Below are 24,923 nucleotides of genomic sequence, written 5' to 3'. Positions count from 1 at the left end.
CGCCATCAAATTCCTGGACAAAACGTACTGGATGAAGAGAAAAACCGGTATTCAGGCACAGTCCGAAATAATGACTCCTTAAAATGGACAGACAATTCGAGCAAAAGTCATAACAAACATTCAAACAAAGTAAAGAATCAAGAAAAATGCATGTTCTATTTATACACAGGTTTATATCGGAAACTCCTACAAAGGCAAAAAAAAAAAAAAAGGCTAAACACAGGCCCTGGTCTATCCAGTATGGCTGGATCCGGAGTGTTCGGACACTGTCCGCTCGGAGTCGTCGGAGTCAGTCCCGAGAACTCTCTTAGCTTCTTTCTCGACCCGTTTTGCTTCAAGTATCAGGGCCGGAAGATCCACAAAGCCATGACCGGCTTGCTCAAGAGTGATCCTCCAAGACTTCCACTTTTCATACTCGACAGCAATAGTGGTATGAGCCTCGGCAGCCTCCACACTCTGAAGGGCTTCTGCGAAATCGGCCTCGGCTTGGGGTAACTTTGCAACCAGTACGTCCCGATCTTCTTCGACGACCTTTTGAATTTGAGTGGCTTACTCGAGCTCGGCCATAAGAGAGTCATTAGTATCGGCCGTCTCCTCGAGTTTAGTTTTTAGCTCATCACATATCCGGGCCCTGTTCTCTGCCTTCTCCTCAAATACCCTCATCCGCTCTTTGTACCGGGCACGCTCAGATTCGAGCAACTGATGCCTCTCGGCCATGCTCGTAGCATCGGACTTGACAGAGTCCAGCTCCTCCCGGAGTTGAGAGATGGTGGTTTCGAGCTCACCAAGCCTTGAGGAAAAACGAGTGTTGTCTCGGCTAAGGCCGATCTTGTCCTCTTCGAGACGCCGGTTATATTCGACCATCTCAGCCAGCTCACCCTTTAATCGATGATTTTTGGCCTTTGTTGCATCGAGCTCGGGTTGGAGATTGGAAAGAGTAACTGCTCGGTTCAACTCGTCCTCCTTCACCCGCAGAAGGTGTTAAAATTTCTCCGTTTCTCGACCTTGGGCATCTAGTTGGCCCTTAAGATCATCCACCTCTTACTGGGTATGGATGAAGGCTTCGTTGACAAGCACCACACTCTACAAACGAAGTTAAAAACTTGAATAAACGAGATTAAAATTCTCAATGAAATTATGTAAGGATGGCTGATAAACTTACTCGATTGCCTGCGTGCATACCCTCATTAATGAGGCACTGCCAAGGGACTCCGTTCATCTTCCGTTTGTCCGAGTCCGAGAAAAGGGGCCTCAGGTAGCTTGCCACACCCACCGGGCGAGAAAGAAAGCTGCAATCATCGGGAACGGTGATCACAGCCGATCTTGTCCTCTTCGGTTCCACACTTGGGGCCGGAAAGGTGCGCACCAAGCTATCCCTAGCACCAAACTCAGTGGTCTGACTAGCCGCCCTCGTGGCTCGAGGGATCGGGAGATGTCCGAAACTTGCAGCTTCGCCGGTAGCAAGAGGAGTGTTCGAGAACATGTCATCAAACTCATCCGACCTTGGAGCTGGAGTTGAACTCAGAGCGGCCTCAGCTGCATCAGTAAAATCAAGGACCTCTGAAGTTGTAGCAGTCTCATAATCGGGCAACGGACTAACAACCGTGAGGACTTCGGTCTCGGGGACCGACTCAGTCCTTTGACCGGCTTCGGCAGCAGGTGCCTTCCCGGATCTTCTTGTCCTTTGCAAAGGGGTTTCTTCGGCAGAAACATCACCTGAAATATCAATGAATTCAATCGACCTTAGTGGAATCGGGTAATGAATTTCTTCCCCACCTGTGTATAATGTCGGAGCTAAGGTCCTTCCCCGGCTGAAGGAAGTGATGAAACGGTAATACCCTCCTCCGGAATGGAGGCCACGGAAAGGGCCACACTGATTCTCTGAACGAAGAGCTCGGGCTCTGTTTCATCCCTTAAAGTCCTAACAACGCTCATCGCCATTTTATTCGGTTACCGCCCTTTATCCGAAAGCTTCTTTCTCTTGTTGGCGGCAGCAAGGATACGGGATGTACCCGCTGAGTCGAACTTGGGTGCCAACGTAGCAGGTTCAGCTACTGATTCTGGTCTCGGGTCCACCGAGCCCTTGGACAAACCTGAAAGTCGAAGATGTTACACAAAGGAGAGGTAGAAAAAATGTCAATGGATACCAATAGAAGCAAAGTATTACCATAGTTTTGAGCGACCCATCGGCCACGAGAAAGGTGTCCCCATGTACGAGCTTCGTGGGTATGTTGGCTGAGGAGAGCAGTAACCCACTCGCTGAGGTTCCGGACAGCCGAAGGTATCCAACACACTGCTAGCATAAATAAGAGGACAAGAAGTGAAAATGTGGAAGAATTGGAGTTTGACTAATTCAAAAGCAATTATTAGAAAAACTGAGACTTACGGTTGTCATTCCACCGCTCCGGAAAGGGCGTGTAACTGGCCGAAATAATGTCCTCGGTCCTCACCCGTACATAACGCTCTAACCAACCCCGGTCCTTGTCTTCGTCCATTTTTGAGAAAATCGAATTCCGGCTACGCTTAGCGAGTTTTATTACACCGCCCCGAAACAACCTCGGGGAGTATAGCCGTATGAAATGGGCCAGCGTGAACTCCTTTTTCGTATTATTGGCCAATAGCCAGAGGCATGCCACGGTCCTCTAAACAATCGGACCAATCTGAGCCAAGGTAACATTGTAAGTTCGACACATATCTAAAATAATTGGATCGGTCGGGGGGTCGATCTTGAGGGTGAAAGGATAAGTATAAACGTACAAAACTCCCTCCCGATGGTCGGTGACTGATTCATCTGGTTCGGAGGAGAAAACCTGAACCGAACGGTTATCCCATCCGCAATCGGCCCAGACCAAATCGAGTTTGTCCTCAGTAATGGACGAGGGATATTGATGAGTCGTGAAATTACGCGATATTCGACGCTAATTCCTTAAGCTTTTGTGACTCCTTAAGCACTTTTGTTGTTACTTTTTGTGTTTTTATGTTGTTTTGTAGGAAAAGATGCCCGGAGAGCATAAAAGAGCAAAATGGATCAAAATGGACCAAAATGGAACAAAATAGAGCAAAACAAGCCAAGTAGCTGAAATGAGTGATCGGAAGATACCAAGTGAAAAGAAAGTCAAAAAGAGGTCAAACTGGACATTTTTGCAAAACTGTCAAAACTGGACAGTTTTGCAAAAACGGGACAGATTTGCAAAACTGTCAAAAGTGGACAGTTTTGCAAAAATGGGCAGAATTGCAAAAACAGAAATATGGGGGCAGATTTTGACATTTTTTGGACTTGGAAAAATTGGGGGGAGCTACAAAAGAGAGGCTAGGGCAAAACATTTTCCATCTTTGGTCATTTTGCAAGTTTTGGAGGCTAGGGTTTTTCTACAACATTGGAGGAGAAGATTGGAAGCACTTCAACGAGATATTTCTTAATCCTTTCTTCAATTCCTTGTTTTGTATTGCATATCTAAGTGTGTAGTATTTATTCCACTACTTGAATCTTGATTGTGAAAATATTCTTGATTAAAGTTTGGTTTGAAACTCTTGTTATGCTTATGTATTGAATGATTCTTATTGCTATTGAAGTGGGTCTTTGTTAATTTAATTAATCTCGTTCTTGAATGTTTCCAAAGGGATTAGCTAACCCTAGGACTCACCCATTTACTTAGATTGAGCTTGGAAGATGAAATCTAGGTTGGGAAAGATTAATTAACAAGAATTTGGGTCATTAAACTCATCTAATAACTTGAGCTCGGAAGAGGATAGTTACTTGAGGTTAAATTGATTGTACCTAACATCACACTCTAAGGCTTGGAAAAGCTTAGAGTGAAATTCATTGATTTGGTTGGAAGACTTTCAATGAGATTTTAGAAATCATTATCTATCAACATAAACCCGTTCTTAATTGTAAAATCGTGAAATACATTGGATCGTTACTTGAGTGTAATCTCCTATTATCCATGCTTGTGGCCATTGATCATTTTACTTGCTTTCTAGGTTAGTTCACATTTTTGCATTAGTCATAATTTTCTCAAACAAAAACCAAAATACCATTTATCGTTTGGCTTTAGCTTAGTTGGTGAAAGTTCCTTACTTTCTTAATCGCCTAGCATATTGTTCCCTGTGGGATCGACCCCGACTCATAGTTGGGTAAATATATTGCATACGACCGTGTACACTTTCTCTTTGAGGAGTGTATTTGGACGTTATCAGATATCGCCTTACATCATACCCTCTATCGGAAACCAGAGAAGGTTTCTCGACCTCGGAATCTTTGTTGAAGTAAGGTTTGGACGGTACAATATCCAAAGCAGTGGGTTCGAAGGTGACCTTCCCCTTGGGCTCAGAAGTTGGTTCGGTTCCTTGAGAAGAAACCGAGGGAACATCATGGGAGGTGGTTTCGGTGTTGGCAAACATTTGAAAATATGGAAAAGGAGATTAGTTGAATTCGAAAAAGAAGTTAAAAAAATGGAATAAGGGAACAATAAAAAACAGAATTCAAAATGGTGAAGAATGAGAAGCAGCAGCAGCAACACGCTAAAAAACGAGAACAGCTAGTGAAGAAGTTGGCAGAGTTGTTTCACGTAAAATAAGCGATGAATCAAAGGGGATAAATGGTTGAATCAGCAACAAACTTGATATGGAGGATGATTAGAAGTGACGAGATGAAGAAATGAAGCAGAGAATAAGGGAATTGAAAAAGGTAAAATGTAAAGATTGAAGAGGAGAATGGAGTTATATAGGTATGTGTCACGACCCAATTCACAAGTCGTGGTGGCACCTATACTATCCCTCTGAGTAGGCGAACCACATTACTAATAACAAGTTAAATAAGCGGACAATTAAATAAGAATAAGTTATCAAGTCTTAAATACTTATCATAACTAGAAATGTCACGACAACCCCAACATCTGGTTAGAGGGTACAAGAGCGCTAACATAGTATGGAATAAAAGTCTGAAAATACCCGAAGGCTACAAATTTTCTGTCGAATACAAAAGCAGAAATAAATAGAGGAGGTCCTTAAGGGGCCACGGATAACCGAGTAGCTCACCCTGATTGACTGAGAGATGTCACCCTCGCGTATCAGCCACGGGGTGTAGAACTGGAACATGGATCGTACTGTGCACTCAACAAAAGTACAACAAGAATAGTATCAGTACAACACTTGTACCGGTAAGCATCATAGGCCAACAATGACTAGATAACGCATGAAGAAGTTTAAACCAACAAGTAGCACATAGAGCAAACAGGTATGGTCACGTATCATAAACAAGTAAAGTGTAAAGGAATCATGAAATCAACCAAGACAGATATAATTCACCAAATGATCTGTCAAATATATTAGTGGATGAATGCAATGCAATGCGATAGTCACCTCTCTCATTCCACTCTCGTACACACATGCTAAGGGCAGTGCCTCAAAGCCATGACCCATGGGGGACCCGCAAAGTCCATGTACCACTCGTGCTCTCCGGCAGAAACCTCGGAAGCTATTAATCACTCTCAATCTCCAGCAAAGACCTCGGAGTCTCTCTGTCACTCTCCATCTCCGGCAAAGACCTCGGAGTCTCTTAATCACTCGCCTCACCAATCATCACAACAATAATATGGAAAACATGCCATGCATGATATCAGTCTCAACAATATCACTAATATAAATCAACAAGTACAAGTCATATTACTGTCCACTGTTCAATTATCAATATTACCATTCCTTTTCACGTGATGAGTGAACTAGTATGTGACGGAGATACAAACAAGTGATAATAACAGAAATAACACATTTGGCGACAAGCCCACATAACAGCTGAGAAAACCAACCTAATTGGAATTCACCTCCACTTCATGCCCGAAGGCCTATCATGCTATCCCCGTTACTTTCAACAACTACATACGATTCTCTAATCAGAGTCTAACTAAAGTAGACCGTAACCTACCTCAATGCCGAGAGGGTGACACGAACAATCAAACTAATGTCTTCCCTTTGCGTAGAGCCTCTGAACGATCAAAATCTATAAAATATGTGGTTTACGTTAGAATACGAATCTAAGGACACCCATATTGCTATATTTATATTCGAAACCCAAAACGCACCCCAAAAAGTGGCCTTCGGCCCATAAGGGCAAGATTGGAATTTTATTGAAAAATTATTTCACCCATTATCTAAGGATCATATATTTTTAAAATTGATCAATTTCATCCATAAATGGACTCTCAAATCATTAATTCTCCTTTCTTAAGACTAGGACTCGAAACCTTTAATTTTCCCAAAATCTTAAGTGCCAGGAATTTGGAGGCGTACATATAATTTAATACATCTAATATTCGACTTCATACACCCAATGTATCAAAACTATAGTCAAAGCATCAAAGTCATAAAAGAAATTTTGAAACATGAAGAAATGGACGGACCAGTAGCTTGGAATAAGCATTACACATGAATTCATTAGAATTAGAAAACCTGTAGCTTAGAAACATATCCTCATTATTGCCCACAATTATTCATAATCATTACCCAATCAAAATGGTAAATTAGAACACTTATTTTATGTCATTCATGGAAATATTAAAATTTCCCTATAGCACATGACGTAATTACAAAATGAAAAATTTCTACCAAGGCTTAATACTATTTTAATGGTTATATGAAAAGATAAATGGACAAGAAAAGGGAGTTATCCGATTTGCCAAGAAAAGCTACAAACAGATGCCGCAATTCTCCATATTCATAAAAAGCAAATTGAACCCACAATCATTACTAATATCATCTCTGACATGAACACTATAACCTAACCACTAAACACATAGAGGATTAATTATATTACACCAAGAACAATAATTGGAAGAAATCCTTACTTGCACAGTTGAGTTCCTAGAATTCTTGTTGGAACGTTTCTGCTCTTCAAAAAAAAAAAAAAAGAATTATTCCAAAGCTAAAGATGTTGCTGCCAACGTATTGCTCTTCAATTTAATTCTCAAAGCTAAAGTTATTGCTTATATTTTGCTCTTCCAAATTAATTCCCAGAGTTTAAAGTTGCTGCCAACGTTTCTACTCCTCTTAAAATAAACAACTCCCATTTGTTAGATAAAGAATTGGACTCCATATAATGGACATATATTTACATAGTGGCTTTGTAATCACTGCCACCACACCACAATAGGTACATAGTCCCATTTTGTTGCCCATTTCCCATAATTTCACATGTAGGTGTGGTTGACAAGCAAGTTACTATTCTAGTTATAATTATTTAATTTCCTTCTACTTTTTCCTCTTTCTTTAGGAACATGACGTGCACAAAACAAGGGGTAGTGGGCTTGGCCCACTTACTTACTCCACTAATTCATGCACCATTTCATATATTAAAATCATGTCAATAAATACTATATAGTCCCATACCCTTTTCGTAGTTTTAAAGTGATAAACGACCAAACGGGTCGTTACAGTATGGGATCGAGGCGGTTTCAAACCCCAGCCAATCGGGGGATGCCACGTGTCCCATAATTAATGAGAAATGACTTGAAGTGACGTGTGTTACGGCGATTGTCAGAGTTGACCATCCGGGATGAGACACGTGGCCGATAACAGAGGGACGTGACGCAACTGTTCCTGCCAAAATGAAAAGATAACAACGGATAAATTGAGCCACCGGTTTCTTGATTCATCCACTTCCCATTACTCCGATAAAACTACGGTCCGGAAAGTGTGAGGACTATCTGTATACGGTAAAAATCGGATATATGTTAAACCGGTAAGACCGAAGACCGAAGGAAGAAAGGGACAAGCACGTGCACGAAGACTTTCTTTCTGGACCGGAGGAGTGCTTGGACCGAAGCAAGGGAAGAACATCATTTGGTCCGGTTGCTCCATAGCCGAGTTGATCGTGGTCGTTGGTCCGTTTGATCGTGGTCACTGGTCCGTTTGATCGTGGTCGTTGGTCCGGGTGATCTGTTACACAATTGCCACGCGTCAATACCGTTCTGCCACATTTTACTGCCAATCGTACGGGTGTCAGACCGTACGACCAACCTTATTCATTTTAGGGTTTTTCTTTATTCTTTAGGGCCTTATGTTGTATGAAGCACATGAGGCAAAACTATAAATAGGGGTCATTACCCTACTTTAGGGGGCTGGCTAATTAAGTTCTAGAACATTTGTAATAGCAATAATATATAAATCTCTCCCTCTCAATATCTGATTTTGGTCCGGATTATTGTGTTCTTCTTTTAGATCTGCTCAATCAAACAATACTCATATATTACTAGATACAAAAATCTGTAGCAAATCACTGATTATTATTAGCTTCTTCATAGCATATCCATATATATCTTTTTTCTACCAAATAGATTAAGGCTTAACCACATATTCTATAACTCATTCATAAATTTAATTGATTATCCAAATTTGGGGTAAACACCCTGTGCCCCTGAATGTCCCATTTCTTTCTTGGACCACTAATACCTGTGCAAAAATGACACGAGTCACGTATATTGTAGTGACGGTAAAATCTGTTAAACAACTTTAAAAATAAAACACATTAAATAATATTAGTTTTTTTTATAAATTGAATTTTTTCTTAAATATTTGATACTTAAAAAAACATTTATTTTATTTTCCCATCATCCTTATTACACCAATTAGTAGGATGTTAATTATGTGAGACGTTTAATTTACAAGAGAGATAAAGGATGGTTTAAACAAATATTCTTACGATAAAAGGAATGTGCAAAGACGTTAAAAACTAATAATATGGTCCGGAAGTAGTATTATACTCTCTGTGTTTTAAATTCTGCAATGATATTTGACTGGGGCATAACTGTGTTTGATTTGGCGCTTAGTTTTTTCAAAAAAAAAAAACTTTAAAACTTGTGATCTTAAAAATATTATGAATTTTTTTCGGGTAATAAAAGCATACCATTGAAGGTATATAAAATGAAATTATTAAAAAAAAAAGTATCAATTATTTGCAAAACATGTTAATAAGAAAAGAATGTTATATAAAATGAAACAGATGTGTACCTCTCCATTATCATTGATGACAAGAGCCCCAATCTATGAGAAGCATTTGCAGGAATAGTATTAGGAGTTTGAGGAATCCAGTACACCAACATCAAGTATGTTGGCTCTCCATGGTGATACCAAAATCCTTCCTGCATTATATTTCATGCAACAATAAAAAATAAGTACTAACACAAATCATCAATGTTTAATTAATACTCCTTTATTGGCCTTGTGATCATCAGTTCATGAAACTTTATTTAGTTTTAGTTTTACGTACCTTGACTGCAGCGTTAACTAGGATGGCATGTTCTATAGGCAATTTAATCCAAACAGCCGTCTTTCCCTGAAACAAAAAGTAGAACATATTGTTACTTTGACCAAAGACATACGTATTTCTATTTCTACTATATGAGAAGAGTGGGTTTGGTGGTTAACCACCCACTCTTCTAATATTGATAAATAGTGTAAATATGTAGTAAAAGAATATTTTGTAAATCTTCTATTTTAGGTTAGTATAGTTTGTATCCTAATAGGACATTGTAACTATGGTATATTTACCAACTCAATCAATTAGAATAATCACGGAATTAATCTCTTTCATGGTATCAGATACTAGGATTTCTTTTCCTTCTCTTCCGCTGCCCTAATTCTCCGACATCCTCTACCCACTTTTCCGACGTCTTCTTCTTCTTCTTCTTCTTCGATTTCCGTCCATTTTTCTTGCCTCCCATCAATGGCAGACACCAAGTTCCATCCTGCTTTGGCTGTCTCCAACATCAAGAATCACATCCCAATCATTCTTGAGATGGAAACGGATCATTATTCGGCTTGGGCCGAATTATTCAAACTTCATGCCCGGTCTCACCGTGTCCTTTCCCACATTCTGCCAACCGGAAAGGAGAAGGCTCCTACCACCGACGACGAAAAGGAGTTGTGGTCCACTTTGGATGCCACGGTACTTCAATGGGTATATGCAACCATCTCCACGGACTTATTGCATACAATCATCGAAGAAGACCTATCGGCAAAGGAGGCCTGGGATCGCCTCCGTAATCTTTTTCAAGACAACAAAAACTCCCGTGCCGTTGCTTTGGAACATGATTTCTCTCATGTCAAGATGCGGGATTTTCCAAACGCTTCGGCGTATTGCCAACGTCTCAAGACCTTGGCCGATCAACTTAAGAGTGTGGGGGCTCCGGTGACCGACAACCGCCTCGTTCTCCAACTGGTGGCTGGACTCCCAGAGGCATACAAGAATTTAGGTACCTACATCCGCCAAAGTAAGCCTCTTCCACCATTCTCCGAAGCTCAGTCAAGTTTGTGCCTTGAGGAAAAGGCGTTGGCTGAAATGCACGATGACTCGCCCGCGGCTATGGTGGCTAATTCCAAACGTGATTTTGATGACTCTTCTCATCTGGAAAATTCTAGTCGTTCTCACCATCATCGGGGCAAAAATAACAACAAAAACCGCGGCTCTAGCGGCGGGAATAATAACGGCGGTGGCCGTGGTTCGGGCGGCGGCAGTGGCAGTCGACGCCGTGGAGGACGCCCCTCAGGTGACCAGCAGCAGTGGCAACATCCCTCCTCACCGTGGCAGTGGGGTTGGATGCCTCAGTGGGTTCCCCCTTGCCCGTATCTTACCACGCAGTGGGCTCGGCCACAGCAGTAGTGGCAGCCGCCATCTTATTCGTCTGGCCCGAGGTCGCTGGCCCAGCCTGGCATTTTGGGCTCGCGACCACAGCAGCAGGCATATGCAGCCGCGGGCCCCCCGACGCAATGGACTCCGACGGATATTGAATCGGCCATGCACACGATGACGTTGAACCAACCCGATTCGAATTGGTATATGGATACCGGCGCCACGTCCCATATGACATCCACAAAAGGTACTCTCTCGTCTTATTTTAATTTGAGCAATCGTAATACTGGCATTGTTGTTGGTAATGGTAATTCAATTCCAATTCGAGGTTGTGGTCATGCTAAATTGACTCCCCCGAACCCTCCTTTATTGTTAAACAATGTCCTTCATGCGCCAAAACTCATAAAGAATTTGATATCGGTTCGTAAATTTACTACTGATAACTATGTGAGTGTTGAATTTGATCCTTATGGGTTTTCTGTGAAGGATTTCCGGACGGGGATGGCTCTCATGAGATGTAATAGTAGGGGTGCTCTCTATCCATTGTCCACCTTCAAATTTTCCACCAATTCACCGTCGACTTTTGCTGCCTTGTCTTCTACCCGTTGGCATGATCGTTTGGGCCACCCGGGAGCTTCTATTTTGGATTTTCTTAGGCGTAATAAAATCATTGAATGTAATAGTTCTAGTTCATCTAGTATTTGTCATTCTTGCGTTCTTGGTAAACATGTTAAGTTGCCATTTGCTAGTTCTATTTCCGAAACTTTGTTTCCATTTGACATTATTCATAGTGATTTGTGGACTTCTCCAATTTTGAGTTCTATGGGTCATCGTTATTATGTTTTGTTTTTGGATGATTTTACCAACTATTTGTGGAATTTCCCTTTGGCTATAAAATCTGATGTTTACTCAAAATTCATGGATTTTAAGACCCATATTCTTACTCAATTTGAACGTCCTATCAAGAATGTCCAATGTGATAATGGGAGGGAATATACTAATAGTCAATTCAGAAAATTTTGTGCATCCAATGGGATGTCTTTCCGTCTTTCGTGTCCTCATACATCCTCTCAAAATGGGAAAGCAGAAAGAAAAATTTGTTCACTAAATAATGTCATCCGGACTCTTCTTGCTCATGCCTCCATTCCTCCGTCTTTTTGGCATCATGCATTGCAAATGGCGACGTATCTCATTAATATTTTACCAAGTAAGCTATTGGGTCACAAATCACCTTTAGAGGTCCTTTACCAACGGAAACCATCTTATTCTCATCTCCGAGTCTTTGGGTGTTTATGTTATCCCCTTTTTCCGTCTACTACTATTCACAAGTTGCACCCTCGGTCAACTCCATGTGTCTTTTTGGGATATCCACCAAACCATCGTGGCTACAAATGTTTTGATTTATCCTCAAATAAAATCATTATTTGTCGTCACGTTTTATTTGATGAGACTCAATTTCCGTTTTCCAAAATCCATACTCCGGCTCCCACCTTTTATGACTTCCTTGATGATGGCCTCTCTCCTTACTTGATCCATCATATAGCCGCCAGCCCTCCACCGCTGCCCTGTCCCCCTCCGTCGCTGCCCGTGACTCAGGACCACGCCGACCCCTCCCCACCTGGGCAGCAGCCTCCATCGTCTTCTACGCAGGACCAGTCCACCCCTCTCCCCCACCAGCTTCCCACCACCCCGCAAAACTCGACCATTTCTCCACCTGTCCAGCCCAATACCCACACACGCATGGTCACTCGTAGTCAGCGCAGGATTTTCAAACCCAAGCACCCATTTAATCTACATGCGGCGGTTACCAAGTCCCCCATACCTCGTAAACCGTTGGATGCGCTACGTGACCCGAATTGGAAATTGGCCATGGATGATGAATGTGATGCTCTTATTAAAAATAAGACGTGGGATTTGGTACCCCGTCCACCTAATGTGAATGTTATTCGGTCTATATGGATTTTTACTCATAAAGAAAAGTCTAATGGTGATTTTGACAGGCATAAAGCCCGTCTTGTAGGTGATGGCAAAACACAGCAGGTTGGCATTGATTGTGGTGAGACTTTCAGTCCGGTCGTGAAGCCAGCAACGATCCGCACTGTCTTAAGTCTAGCTCTATCTAAACATTGGCCCATTCATCAGTTGGATGTCAAAAATGCACTTCTTCATGGCGAGCTCAAAGAGACGGTTTATATGCATCAGCCTATGGGTTTTAGAGACCCATCTCGTCCCGATTATGTGTGTTTGTTGCGCAAGTCCTTATATGGGCTTAAACAGACACCGAGAGCTTGGTATAAAAGATTTGCTGACTTTGTTTCTTCCATTGGTTTTGCTAATAGCAGGTCTGACCACTCCTTGTTCATCTATCGCAAAGGGCACCACTTGGCTTACATTTTACTATATGTGGATGATATTATTCTTACTGCTTCTTCAGATGCTCTCCGCTGTTCTATTATGGGCCTTCTTGGCTCAGAATTTGCTATGAAGGACTTAGGTCCTTTGAACTATTTTCTTTGCATTGCGGTGACCCGTCACAAGGGTGGTATGTTTCTATCACAACGAAGTTATGCTACGGACATTATTGAACGTGCAGGAATGTCCTCGTGTAAGCCTTCTTCCACTCCGGTTGACACTAAACCGAAGGTCAGTGCCTCTTCTGGCGATCTGTGTGACGATCCCACTCATTTCCGGAGCCTTGCAGGTGCTCTTCAGTATCTTACCTTCACCAGACCGGATATTGCTTATGCCGTATAGCAGATTTGTCTTCATATGCATGCTCCACGAGATACGCATATGCTTGCTTTTAAGCGGATTATTCGGTATATTCAGGGTACTCTTGATCATGGTTTGCATCTCTACTCATCTTCAGTTACTGATTTGGTTTCATACACTGATGCTGATTGGGGGGGATGTCCAGACACCAGACGCTCGACGTCGGGTTATTGCGTGTTTTTGGGAGATAATTTGATATCCTGGTCATCTAAGCGACAACCTACTCTTTCCCGCTCTAGTGCGGAAGCAGAATATAGGGGGGTTGCTAATGTTGTCTCTAAATCATGCTGGATACGTAACCTCCTCTTGGAACTACATTGTCCGATCCCTAAGGCTACTTTAGTTTATTGTGATAATGTCAGTGTCATTTACCTGTCAGGAAATCCAGTCCAACATCAGCGCACCAAGCACATTGAGATGGATATACATTTTGTTCGTGAAAAGGTGGCGCGCGGCCACGTCCGTGTCCTTCATGTTCCGTCCCGATATCAGCTCGCCGATATTTTCACTAAAGGACTGCCACAGGTCTTATTTGAAGATTTTCGGGACAGTCTCAGCATTCGTAAACCTCCCGTTTCGACTACGGGGGTGTGATAAATAGTGTAAATATGTAGTAAAAGAATATTTTGTAAATCTTCTATTTTAGGTTAGTATAGTTTGTATCCTAATAGGACATTGTAACTATGGTATATTTACCAATTCAATCAATGAGAATAATCACGGAATTAATCTCTTTCAAATATAGTGATGAATTAATTAAAATAATTAAAAAAAATTAAGGTGAGTCCGCGTGAAGAATTAAGAGACAATTGAGAAAAAAAAAATTAAGATGGGGTCCGCTTGAAGAAGTAGAAGACAATTGCAAAAAAAAAAAAAAAGACATCTAAATAATGATAATAAGTTCAGAAAATGGTAAAGGTATGCTTAAAGAAAATTTAAAGAAGAGAAATTCAAGAAAAAATAAATAACGATTTAAATTGAACACAAAACTGCTAAAGAAGTCATAGAACCAAAAGATTTAAAACTTATACTTTAGGAAAGGATAAAAATGTAACACCTCGTAACTTCGGACGAAAAGTTTGACTCATAAGATGATAATATAATGGAACCAATATGAGGGTTATAGGAAGTGTTTTGAAAACCAATTAAGTCATAAGAAATGTCTTTGAGCAAAGAAAAGTTGGAAGCCACTCTACGGGGCATGTTTGCAAGTGAGTTTCTGGGAGGTCTTACTTCCAACGACCATAAACCCTCTATTAATTTGGATTTTGGGAAAACTTCCTTGATGAAAGTTGTAGCCCCTTGAAATAGATTTCCAACGGTATATTATGGGCCTCAAACGGACATCCGTGCAAAGAGTTATGCCCATTATACGATAGACTGTCCGAGCAGAGAATTTTGACGGACCATTTGACGGTCCGTATAACATTTTGACGGTCCGTAAAACATTTATACGGTCCGTCAAATGGTCACAGAGAATGCTATTTTGAGGGTCAGTTTTACGGTTCAATTTTACGGTCCGTAAAATTGACTCAAGCCAGCGTAAAATGGTCACTGAAAACCATATTTTGCTGGGCAATTTTACGGTTCAATTATACGGTCCGTAAAACAATTATACGGTCCGTAAAATTGACTCAGACCACCGTAAAATGAGCACAGAATGTCCAAATCACTGGAATGGTTTTACGGTAAGTTATACGGACCGTAAAACCATTATACGGGACGTAAAACCCACCGTAAAATGAGCACAGAATGTCCAAATCACTGGAATGGTTTTACGGTAAGTTATACGGACCGTAAAACCATTATACGGAACGTAAAAATGGGCGTAGAATTGCCTGATGGGTCAGATTTTAAGATATTAATAAGAGACCCAAACCCATTTTTTTTTCATTCCCATTTCTCCTACACGACTCAAGGGTTCTCTAGAGCCATCCAAACACTTCATATGCAAGAATCCAAGTGAAACAAAAGATCCACTTCATCAATCCATAAAACTAACTGTGAAAAACACATCAAATCCATTCAAGTCAAGAAATTTCATAGAAGGTGGAACTAGGGTTTTGTTCAAGTGAAGCATTTCAACTCAAGGCTTATTACTACAATAACCAAGGTAAGTTTTATGATGTTTCATGATGATTAAAGTGTTGATAAGTTCTTGGGAGAATAGTAAATGGGTTTGATAAAGAGAATTATATGAACTATGCTAGGGTTTTTGGATTGTTGACTTGGGATTGTTGTATTCATATGGGTGATGAAGAATGATGTCAATTACATCTAATTGAGATTGTAGAATCAACTAGAAGTAATAGAATGGGGATTGGGGGAAGAAAACACCATTAATGAAGGTTGTGGAGCTTCATGCCCACCAAGTGTTTGATAAAATGCTTAGATGAACAAAACATGGATATTGTTGCTAATATAGAGTCCCTATGACCTGTATTGCTATAGATTAAAGTTGAAGGGATTGAAGGACATTGTGATACACTCAAAAGCAGGAAGTCAAGGTATGTAGAACTTCCATCCACATGTGGGAATCTCTACGTTCTTCCCCATGATCCGTTTTCGTAAAATCTATGAAGTTCAAATCCTAGGGCATTAAACCCAACATATTGGTAGCCCGTAATTATGTATGTATGTACATGAATTTTGTATCTATGTTCGTCATTGTATTCCTAATCTTCCATTACGGATATTAGGAATCCTAGCTAAATCCATGAATCATGAATTCTTCCTCATGTGTTCTCATTATGTTTATATGAAACTTTATGATTTCATCCAGCAAGTTACAAGCATGTTTTCAAGACAAGTATATATATATGATTTCGAACTATTGTTATTACTCATGAACCAAAAACATGTTTTGCAAGACTATGACAAGTTATCTTATGAAACTATACAAACAAGTTATGATTCATGAAAACCATGTACAAGCAAGTTATGATTCATGAACACTATGTACAAGCAAGTTATGATTCATGATATACCATGGGCAGAAAGTGCCACTATTTTACATGTTCATGTTTTGGGAGTTGCATTAATTACCGAGGAGGGCTTCAGATAGCCTGAAACTACGTAGCCACCGTAGGATGAGGATCGCTCCACCCATGTCCCGGGCGATCTCTCATAATGACTGGATCCTTTCATATTTTAGCAAATCTCATGTTCCCTGGCAAGGACTGAGTGTTCTGCTGGCGGGACGCAAGCACCAGACCATGGATCGGTTATAAGTTATTGCTCTCCCTACTTATCATGTTTTTACTAATGTTATATATATACATATGTACTCATGCTCATGTTCATGTCCAAGTTTTTCAGTTTCAGCTCTTATCATGTTATTCCATGTCCCATGTTGTTTCTTTCGGTTGCTTTACATACCAGTACATTCAATGTGCTGACGTCCCATTTTATTGCTCGGGGGCCTGCATTTCACGATGCAGGTACTAATATACAGGACGACACATCTGCTCAGTAGGACAACATTCGTATCAGCTTATTGGTGAGCCCCATCTCATTCGGGGTTTAGTCAACTTTTGTTTTATGATTAATTATGCATCTAAAGGTATGCTGGGGGTCTTGTCCCAGTAAGTATGTTTTTCAGTCAGACTCATGATAGAGGTTTCATAGACTAGACAAGTCAGTTATGTCATGTCAGACATTTGGAGTCGTATAGCCATTTTGGCTCACTCATGCTTAAACAAGTATTTTATTAAGTATTATGACTTACCATGTTTTATAAAGGCTCATTATGCATTCACATTATATTCCGCATATGTTATGTATCATGATGATTCAGCAAGCCATGTGGTTCGCTCGGTCACATGCAGTCAGGCACCGAGTGCCGTGTTACGTCCAGGCCATGGTTCGGGGCGTGACAAAAAATGCACTAATTTTAGACACATACGTCTCACACAAATAATGAGGAATAACATCAAAAAGACGAAATATAAACGGTCAACAAACGTATACACATATTTTCTTAAAATACTGAAGTTGGTCTATACTTAAAATTTAAGACTACAACAGATGTTAACACATGAAAGCGCTTTTTAGTGTTGTTGAGTAGCAAGAGATGATGGCATGAAACTCGGTAGGAGAAGGTGTATTCCAAATCTTTCAATTGGAAAACCAAACCAGGAAAGTCATATATGGGAGAAGCGGACTAAGTAAAATAATTTATTGATATTTTAAATTAATTGAATTATAATATTTTCTATAATAAAAATTCCATAAATTATATTACTAAAAGGTACTCTCTTTGTCTTAGTTTATGTGACATAGTTTGACTAGGCAAGAAGTTTAAAAATGAAAGGAAAGATCTTTCAAACATGTGGTCTAAAACAAATCACAGATAATTGTGTGGATTTAAATCATTTCATTAAAGGTAAAAGTGGAAGTTTCAAGTTAAATGGTTTCTAAACATAAAAATATATCATTCTTTATTACACAAACTAAAAAAGAAAAGTGTGGTACTATTTTTTGTGTTGGGCCCATGCTAGCACGGGCTTTCATCATCTAGTCTGCATAATACTCTGTCCATTTTGTTGACGACAAGAATTAACAAAGAGGGGAATAACAAGTACTCCCTCCGTTCACTTTTAGTTGTCCACTTTTAACTATGCACACTCCTTAAGAAATATTAAACGAAATGCATAATTTACCAATGTATCTATATTGATTGGTGCATATTTTTATTGGATTTGAAAAATAATTTGAAGTGAGTCTTTAATACAATATGCAAAACAAGGAAAAAGAAATTGTCTTATCTTGATATGCTAAAAGTGACAAGTAAAAGTAAAATCTATTTTTAGAATATTAGACAAGTAAAAGTGAACTGAGGGAGTATATATTGGAAACTAAAGATCCAAGTTTTTAGTTTTGTGGCATTCACTACGTTCAATTCCAACTACTTATATTTATACATTTAAAAAAAATTTACATCTTATACTTATAAATTGTACTCTTTCCGAGACCCTGTTTACTGAGCAAGAGTTTAAAAAAGGAAAGCAGATTTTTGAAACATATAATTTTATACATGCCATAATATTTGAGTGACTTTTAAAATTTGTGGTTTTAAAATTTCATAATATTTGTGTCGGTATAAAAGTTTGTTATCAAGTATATGTGAAATGAAAAGCTTAGATTAAATTAATTTTCAAATTAGCAAGAATCATTTTTGTGAAGCGGACGAGAAAGAAAATAAAGTCACATAAATTGAATTAGAGGGCGTATTAAGTTCGTAGGCATTGCCAAAATGGACGTCAGAATATGGTGACATATTTTGCATCCACTATTTTTAAATCTTAATCCAGGGGCACATTTGTTACGATGATTATCGGTTCACGTGAGATCAATAACTTTTGCTTAGACCATATAATTGTATTAAAAAATCATTAAATGTAAAGTAATCAATATTTAGATTGAAACCCTGTCTATTGGTCCAATTATTATTGTATATTAACTTGAGACAATATACTCAAAATTTTGATTCCGCCTCTGCTTAAATATGATTTCGAGAACGAGTGTTGTTATGTTCTGTTTTTCTGTCGAATCTCCAATAACTTACTCCATTTAGCAAAGAAGGAGAACAATCCTCTTTTTTTCATAAAAAATGAAGAAGAAAAAGAAAAGAAAACCTGTTTCGTCCATTGTGTAATTGATGCTCTAAGCATAGTAATGAAGTGGTTAGAATCATTGATTCCTTGATGTGGACATTCATACCGTCATATGCATCTTCATCTGCCTCAAATACTTGTCTCTTTCGCTCCATTATAACTCCATTTTCGACTACTCTCATTATCTCTTCCACCAAAACCATCGTTCAAAATTTCTTTGTATAGCTGAAAAAGGTTTAATCAATAGGAAAGCTGTTATAACTAAAAGAAAGTTAAATCTTTAATTTACATCTCTCTATGATGTTTAGGGAGACAACAAGGAATGGCACGAAGTTGACGACAAAGGAACATGCTTTGTTTACCTTTTGGAACATGCTATATATTTTAGACAAAATGCATGGAAGATGCTTTGTTTCAATTGTTGGATACCTTTCCGAAATAATTAAGTGTTTAGCTTTTATAATAATTTTACAAATTAATTAAGTTTATAACTTTTATATGCGTGTAAAGAATTTTAACCTATTTGGTCAGCTAAAACAAGCCTACACCATTAATGGATGTGGTGCAGCGGATGGGCTGCTCTCTTAACCAAAAGTTTGGTGTTCGAGCCCTGGGTATGGAAAAATCCTTGGTAGAGAGCGTTTCCTCCTGAATGAGATCCTACGCAGCGTGAATCCGAATATATATTAGCCTGTTTGGCCAAGCTTATTTATCTCCAAAAGTACTTATTTTTTTCAATAAGTGTTTATTTGAAAAAAAAAAAAAAAAGTGAGATGTTTGGCCAAGCTTTTAGGAGAAAATAAGTGTTTTTAGGGAGTAGCAGAAGCAGTTTTTCAGAAACTAAAAAAATAGCTTCTGCCCAAAAGCACTTTTTTCAAAAGCACTTTTGAGAAAAATTATACTTCGAAGCACTTATTAAAAGCTTGGTCAAACACAAATTGCCACTCAAAAGTACTTTTAAATTAATTGATCAAACACAAACTGTTTTTGACAAAAATACTTTTTTTAAGCACTTTCGAAAAAAGCACTTTTTAAAATAAGTTAATTTTAGAAGTTTGGCCAAACAGACTATAATCGGGCTCCAATGCAGATACCGGACACCAAGTGGGAAACCAAAAAAAGCTAAAACAAGCCCTCTCATTACAGTCCATAACAAGTTGTATTAATAACTTAGAAAATAGAGTTTAAATTATACACTCCCCCTCATTTCAATTTATGCGAATCTTTTCAAAGTATGTGGGTCAAACTTTATAGCTTTGACCGTAAATTTGGTATAAGTTTTTCAAGTTTATAAAAATAAAATTTATATATTTAGAAACTACATAAAAAGACGTACTATAAATCATGATAATTTATAATTTAAATAATTTAGAAAAATTATAAGAAAAACGTAGCCAAAGAACCATTTCGTAGGTTCCCCAAAGTAGTAATAGGTTCACATAAATTGAAACAAAGGGAGTATATAAACCGTCAGTTTAAAGATTTCTTTTTAGATCATCATGTCAAACAAATGATATCTAAAGAGAAACCTCCTTAAAATATGAGATCTAATTTGTAAACTTGAAAATAAGAAAAAAGGATATGAAAGAATTGAAGTGATAAAACATATACATTTAGTTAGTCCGTAACTTACAAAGATTTGAAGGAAGGAGCTTGTAAGCACCTTTTACAAGTTGTCTGAAACACTTGCCTATGAATATCAACACAAATAATTAAGTTCAGTACCAAATCTGAAACCCGACAAGCTTTATATAGACTGATTAAGTTTTCCTTCTCCCATTAAGAACACGCTCCTACATGACTGCAGGCTTGTCATCTATTTATAATAATTATTATATGCTGACCAATATTATTTTTCTTTCAGCCATTATGAAAAAAAAAAAAAAAGATGTCGTCAATAAGAATTGGTAGTCAGGGAAGCGGTCTTAGTTGGTGAACTAATTTTACCAAACATTTTAGTTATATGTATCGTATTTTGTACACTCGGTGAATTTTAACATGTAATTGCAGGTTGATTATACTATTTACTCATTATTTAATAGAGTATTTATTAGTATATTATAAGTGGACTATTTGTTTATATACATTTAGACTGAATTAAAACTTTGAATTTTTTAGCAATACTTGGATGGGAACATTTATTTCGTGTTTGACTAAAATAATATACCAAAGAAAAATAATGAAGGAAGAAACCAGGAAACTCATGAGGCGAGACTTTTTCTTTTTCCATCTCCAAAATTAAAGATAACTCCAACGAGAAATTGCAAACTCATACTCGCTGTCTCAAAATATTTATCGCATTTTTTATTTACGCACCTATTAAGAAAATATCTATAAAGGTAGCATTTTGATTATTTTATCCTCTTAACATATTTCATCATGTTCTCTCTCCTCAATAAATATTTAATTCATTAATGATGAACATCTTAAATGTTGGTATGTGAACTCACAAAATCAGCCCATTGATGTAATTAATACAAGGGTAACATAGAAAAAGGCTACTTAATTTTATTTTAGATAAATAAAACGACAAATATTTTGAGACATGTATTTGTAGTAAGGACGACAAATATTTTGAGACGGAGGAAGCATGGGTTACGATTGATTAAGTGAACAAACACGTTGTTGGATCATCGATGGAGACAAAATTATTTCTATTAATGGAAGTTGGGGATGTACATATAGGAATTACCTTGCATCTTCTTGGAGGAGTACCCGAATTTCAGATATTGGCTTCATCAATGTCCAGAAACTCCGAATAAATAAAAAGTCAAAGTTAGCAAAACAAGTGTCCAATGCCACGCATGCATAGGTTCATTTAAAGGTAAAATAATGAAAAAACATGTTATCCCCTGAAGGTAAAAAAGAAAAGAAAAGACAAAATACTAACCACCTTTTATCGGCGTTCAAAGAAAACATTGACCATAAACTAAAGTGGACGATTAGATTTTTTTTTTTTTTTCAAAAGATGCCTTCTCAATTATTTCTCATAGTGAGTACATAAATAAAAGTAAAACTTACACAAATATTTATCTTTTAATAGCTTATAACTAATTATAACTATAAGTTGAAGATTTACAATTCATAGCTGTTTTTACCTGTATTTCAGTTATATCTAGCATTTTTGAAATACAATGAAATATAGAAATAATACAAAACATGTTAGTGTAAATTTAGGCTCTATTTTTGGAACATATTTTTTTTAAAAAAAAAAAATCTGAGAGAAAAAAAGGCTATATTTTTGGAACATAATTCTTTTCCTTTTTAAATAGTAAGTCAAATTAAATCAACCATATTTCACACAAATCACTGAAGAGTAAAAGCAGGCCCTATTTATGGAACAGTTTTTAAAAAAAAAAACATTATGGGATTCAATTTAAAACTTCCCATAAATCACGCATAACGGTTGTTTTTCCATAAAAGCTTACAAATCTCTCTCAACTTTTATCACAATCAAAACTTTTTGAATTCAAAAACCACTAAAGATCTAAAAACTTCCAAATACAGAAAAATACACACTGAAATATAATAAAATATGGTTAATTGTTTAAGAAATATAAAGTTGTAATATGCGTATATACAGTGGAATACAATGAAATATATCAGAAACTGTTTCATAAATTAGAAATACAAAATGCAGGAATACATTGAAATACGGCGAAATACAAAAGTCTTGAAAATAAAGTGTAGCAAAAGTAGGCTCTATATTTGGAACATTCACTATATTTACAAATACAGCGAAATAATATACTAAAATATACTGAAAATTAAATATACTATTTGTTAATACACATAAATGCACTGAAATATACTGAAACATTTTATCAAACACTTGGTGGGCATGAAGCTCCACAACTCTCATCAATGGTGTTCTCATGGGAAAGAAGCGAGTCGTCTCAGATTGCTACAAAAAGGACGTTATCCGGAGATAAAGACTTTCAATTGGACTAGTTAATAAAGCTTCACTCCGTCGGCCTTCACTGTTGTTAGAGCTGTTTTTTTCACTCCGTCATCGATCATGGCTCTTTTTAATAAAGCTTCACTCCGTCGTCGACCATGGCTGCTGCTACTACTGTAGGATTCTTCTGATTTGTAAGAGAAAAATGAGATCTAGGGTAGGTGATGGAATAGAGAGGGAAAGAGGGGCGAGGAAGAAAATAAATTTGGTAGGTTAGAGAAAATCAATTTAAAAGACTAGGAGATGGAACGGAGAGAGAAAGAGGGGTGAACGAGAAAACAGATTTGATAGGTGAGAGAAAATATTTGGAAAAAAAAAAGATTGTGGGTAAGTGGGAGAGAGGTACCTTATTTTTAAGGAAATACATTGCAGTTACAAAAACAAGTTATAGATGATAATTCGATAAATAATTAAGCTACCAAATATAGTTTTTTTAAAAAGGTAGCTATTACTAATAAATAAATCTTAGAGGTAGTTATAGGCTGTAAAACTTCATAAATAAAGATGGTGGGATAAACTAGATAATGAAAGCACGGGCCCAACACAAAAAATAGTATCACGCTTTTTTTAGTCTACCTAAAAAAGAATGATATATTTTTATGTTTAGAAATCATTTAACTTGAAACTTCCCCTTTCACCTTTAATGAAATTATTTAAATCCACACAAATATCTATGACTTGTTTTAGACCACAAGTTTCAAAGATTTTTTTTTTTTAAAACTTCGTGTCTAGTCAAATTATGTCACATAAATTAGGACAAAGAGAGTGCCTTTTAGTAATATAATTATGGAATTTTATAGAAAGTATTGTAATTAAATTCATTGAAAATATCAATAAATTATTTTACTTAGTCCGCTTCTCCCATATATGACTTTCCTGATTTGGCTCTCCAATTGAAAGATTTGGAATACACCTTCTCTTACCGAGTTTCATTCTATCATCTCTTTCTACTCAACAACACTGAAAAGCGCTTTCATGTGTTAGCATCTGTTGTACTCTTAAATTTTTAAGTATAGACCAACTTCATAATTTTAAGAAAATATGTGTATATTTTTCTTGACCATTTATATTTCGTTTTCTTGATGTTATTCATCATTATTTGTGTGAGACGTATGTGTCTAAAATTAGTGCATTTTTATCCTTACCCAAAGGTATAAGTTTTAAATCTTTTGGTTTTATGACTTCTTTAGCAGTTTTTGTGTTCAATTTAAATCATTATTTCTTTTTTCCTGAATTTCTCTTCTTTAAATTTTCTCTAAGCATACCTTTACCATTTTCTAAACTTATTATCATTATTTAAATGTCCTTTTTTTTTGCAATTGTCTCCTACTTCTTCACGTGGACCCCACCTTAATTTTTTTTTAATGAAAGCACGGGCCCAACACAAAAAATAGTACCACACTTTTTTTTAGTCTGTCTAAAAACGAATGATGTATTTTTATGTTTAGAAATCATTTAACTTGAAATTTTTCTTTTACCTTTAATGAAATGATTTAAATTCACACAAATATTTATGACTTGTTTTAGACCACAAGTTTCAAAGATCTTTCCTTTCTTTTTTAAACTCCGTGCCTAGTCAAACAATGTCATATAAATTAGGTTTAAAAGCCGACCTCGTAGGTAGTTTTCAATTTTTTTCAAAAAGAAATCGAGATTTTAGATCGGTTTTTGCTGTTTTTTTAGTAACACTATGAAATTGGTATCTCATAAGCGAAATGTTTTCCTTTCAGATAGCTTTAAATTTTCAAATTTCCCGTCTCTCTTCTTAAGATATTATCCAATTACGTTTTTCAAATATCTCAAATATTCTCCTCATATCTCTCTACCATTGTATCAAATACTCTCAATCTCTATTTTTTCTTTTCTTTTCTTCGACAATCCCAACCCTTTACAGCATAGGAATTATTAAAGAAGATGTTGGGATCTACCAGCAACTGTGGGATTTGGAAAA

General features: G+C 37.5%; 1 protein-coding gene across 2 annotated transcripts; it reads right to left on the bottom strand.

Moving 5' to 3' along the window:
* Positions 1-6,093: 6,093 nt before the first annotated feature.
* Positions 6,094-20,793, bottom strand: LOC132640495 (nudix hydrolase 2-like). Of its 2 annotated transcripts, none has more exons than XM_060357103.1 (5): positions 20,678-20,793; positions 19,036-19,239; positions 9,266-9,331; positions 9,007-9,137; positions 6,094-8,448 (listed from the first exon to the last, which is right to left on the bottom strand). In XM_060357103.1, exons 2-5 carry the CDS (start codon positions 19,069-19,071, stop codon positions 8,442-8,444), a joined length of 240 nt encoding a protein of 79 aa, XP_060213086.1. In that variant the 5' UTR covers positions 19,072-19,239; positions 20,678-20,793; the 3' UTR covers positions 6,094-8,441. The 2 variants fall into 2 exon arrangements, with proteins under 2 accessions (XP_060213086.1, XP_060213085.1); XM_060357102.1 differs by having other exon boundaries at positions 20,648-20,785.
* Positions 20,794-24,923: the final 4,130 nt, after the last annotated feature.

The sequence above is a fragment of the Lycium barbarum genome, chromosome 5, assembly GCF_019175385.1.
Source record: "Lycium barbarum isolate Lr01 chromosome 5, ASM1917538v2, whole genome shotgun sequence".
Classification (NCBI taxonomy): Eukaryota; Viridiplantae; Streptophyta; class Magnoliopsida; order Solanales; family Solanaceae; genus Lycium; species Lycium barbarum.
Note: the sequence above shows the minus strand (reverse complement) of the source record. Positions and strands in the feature narration are given on the sequence as shown.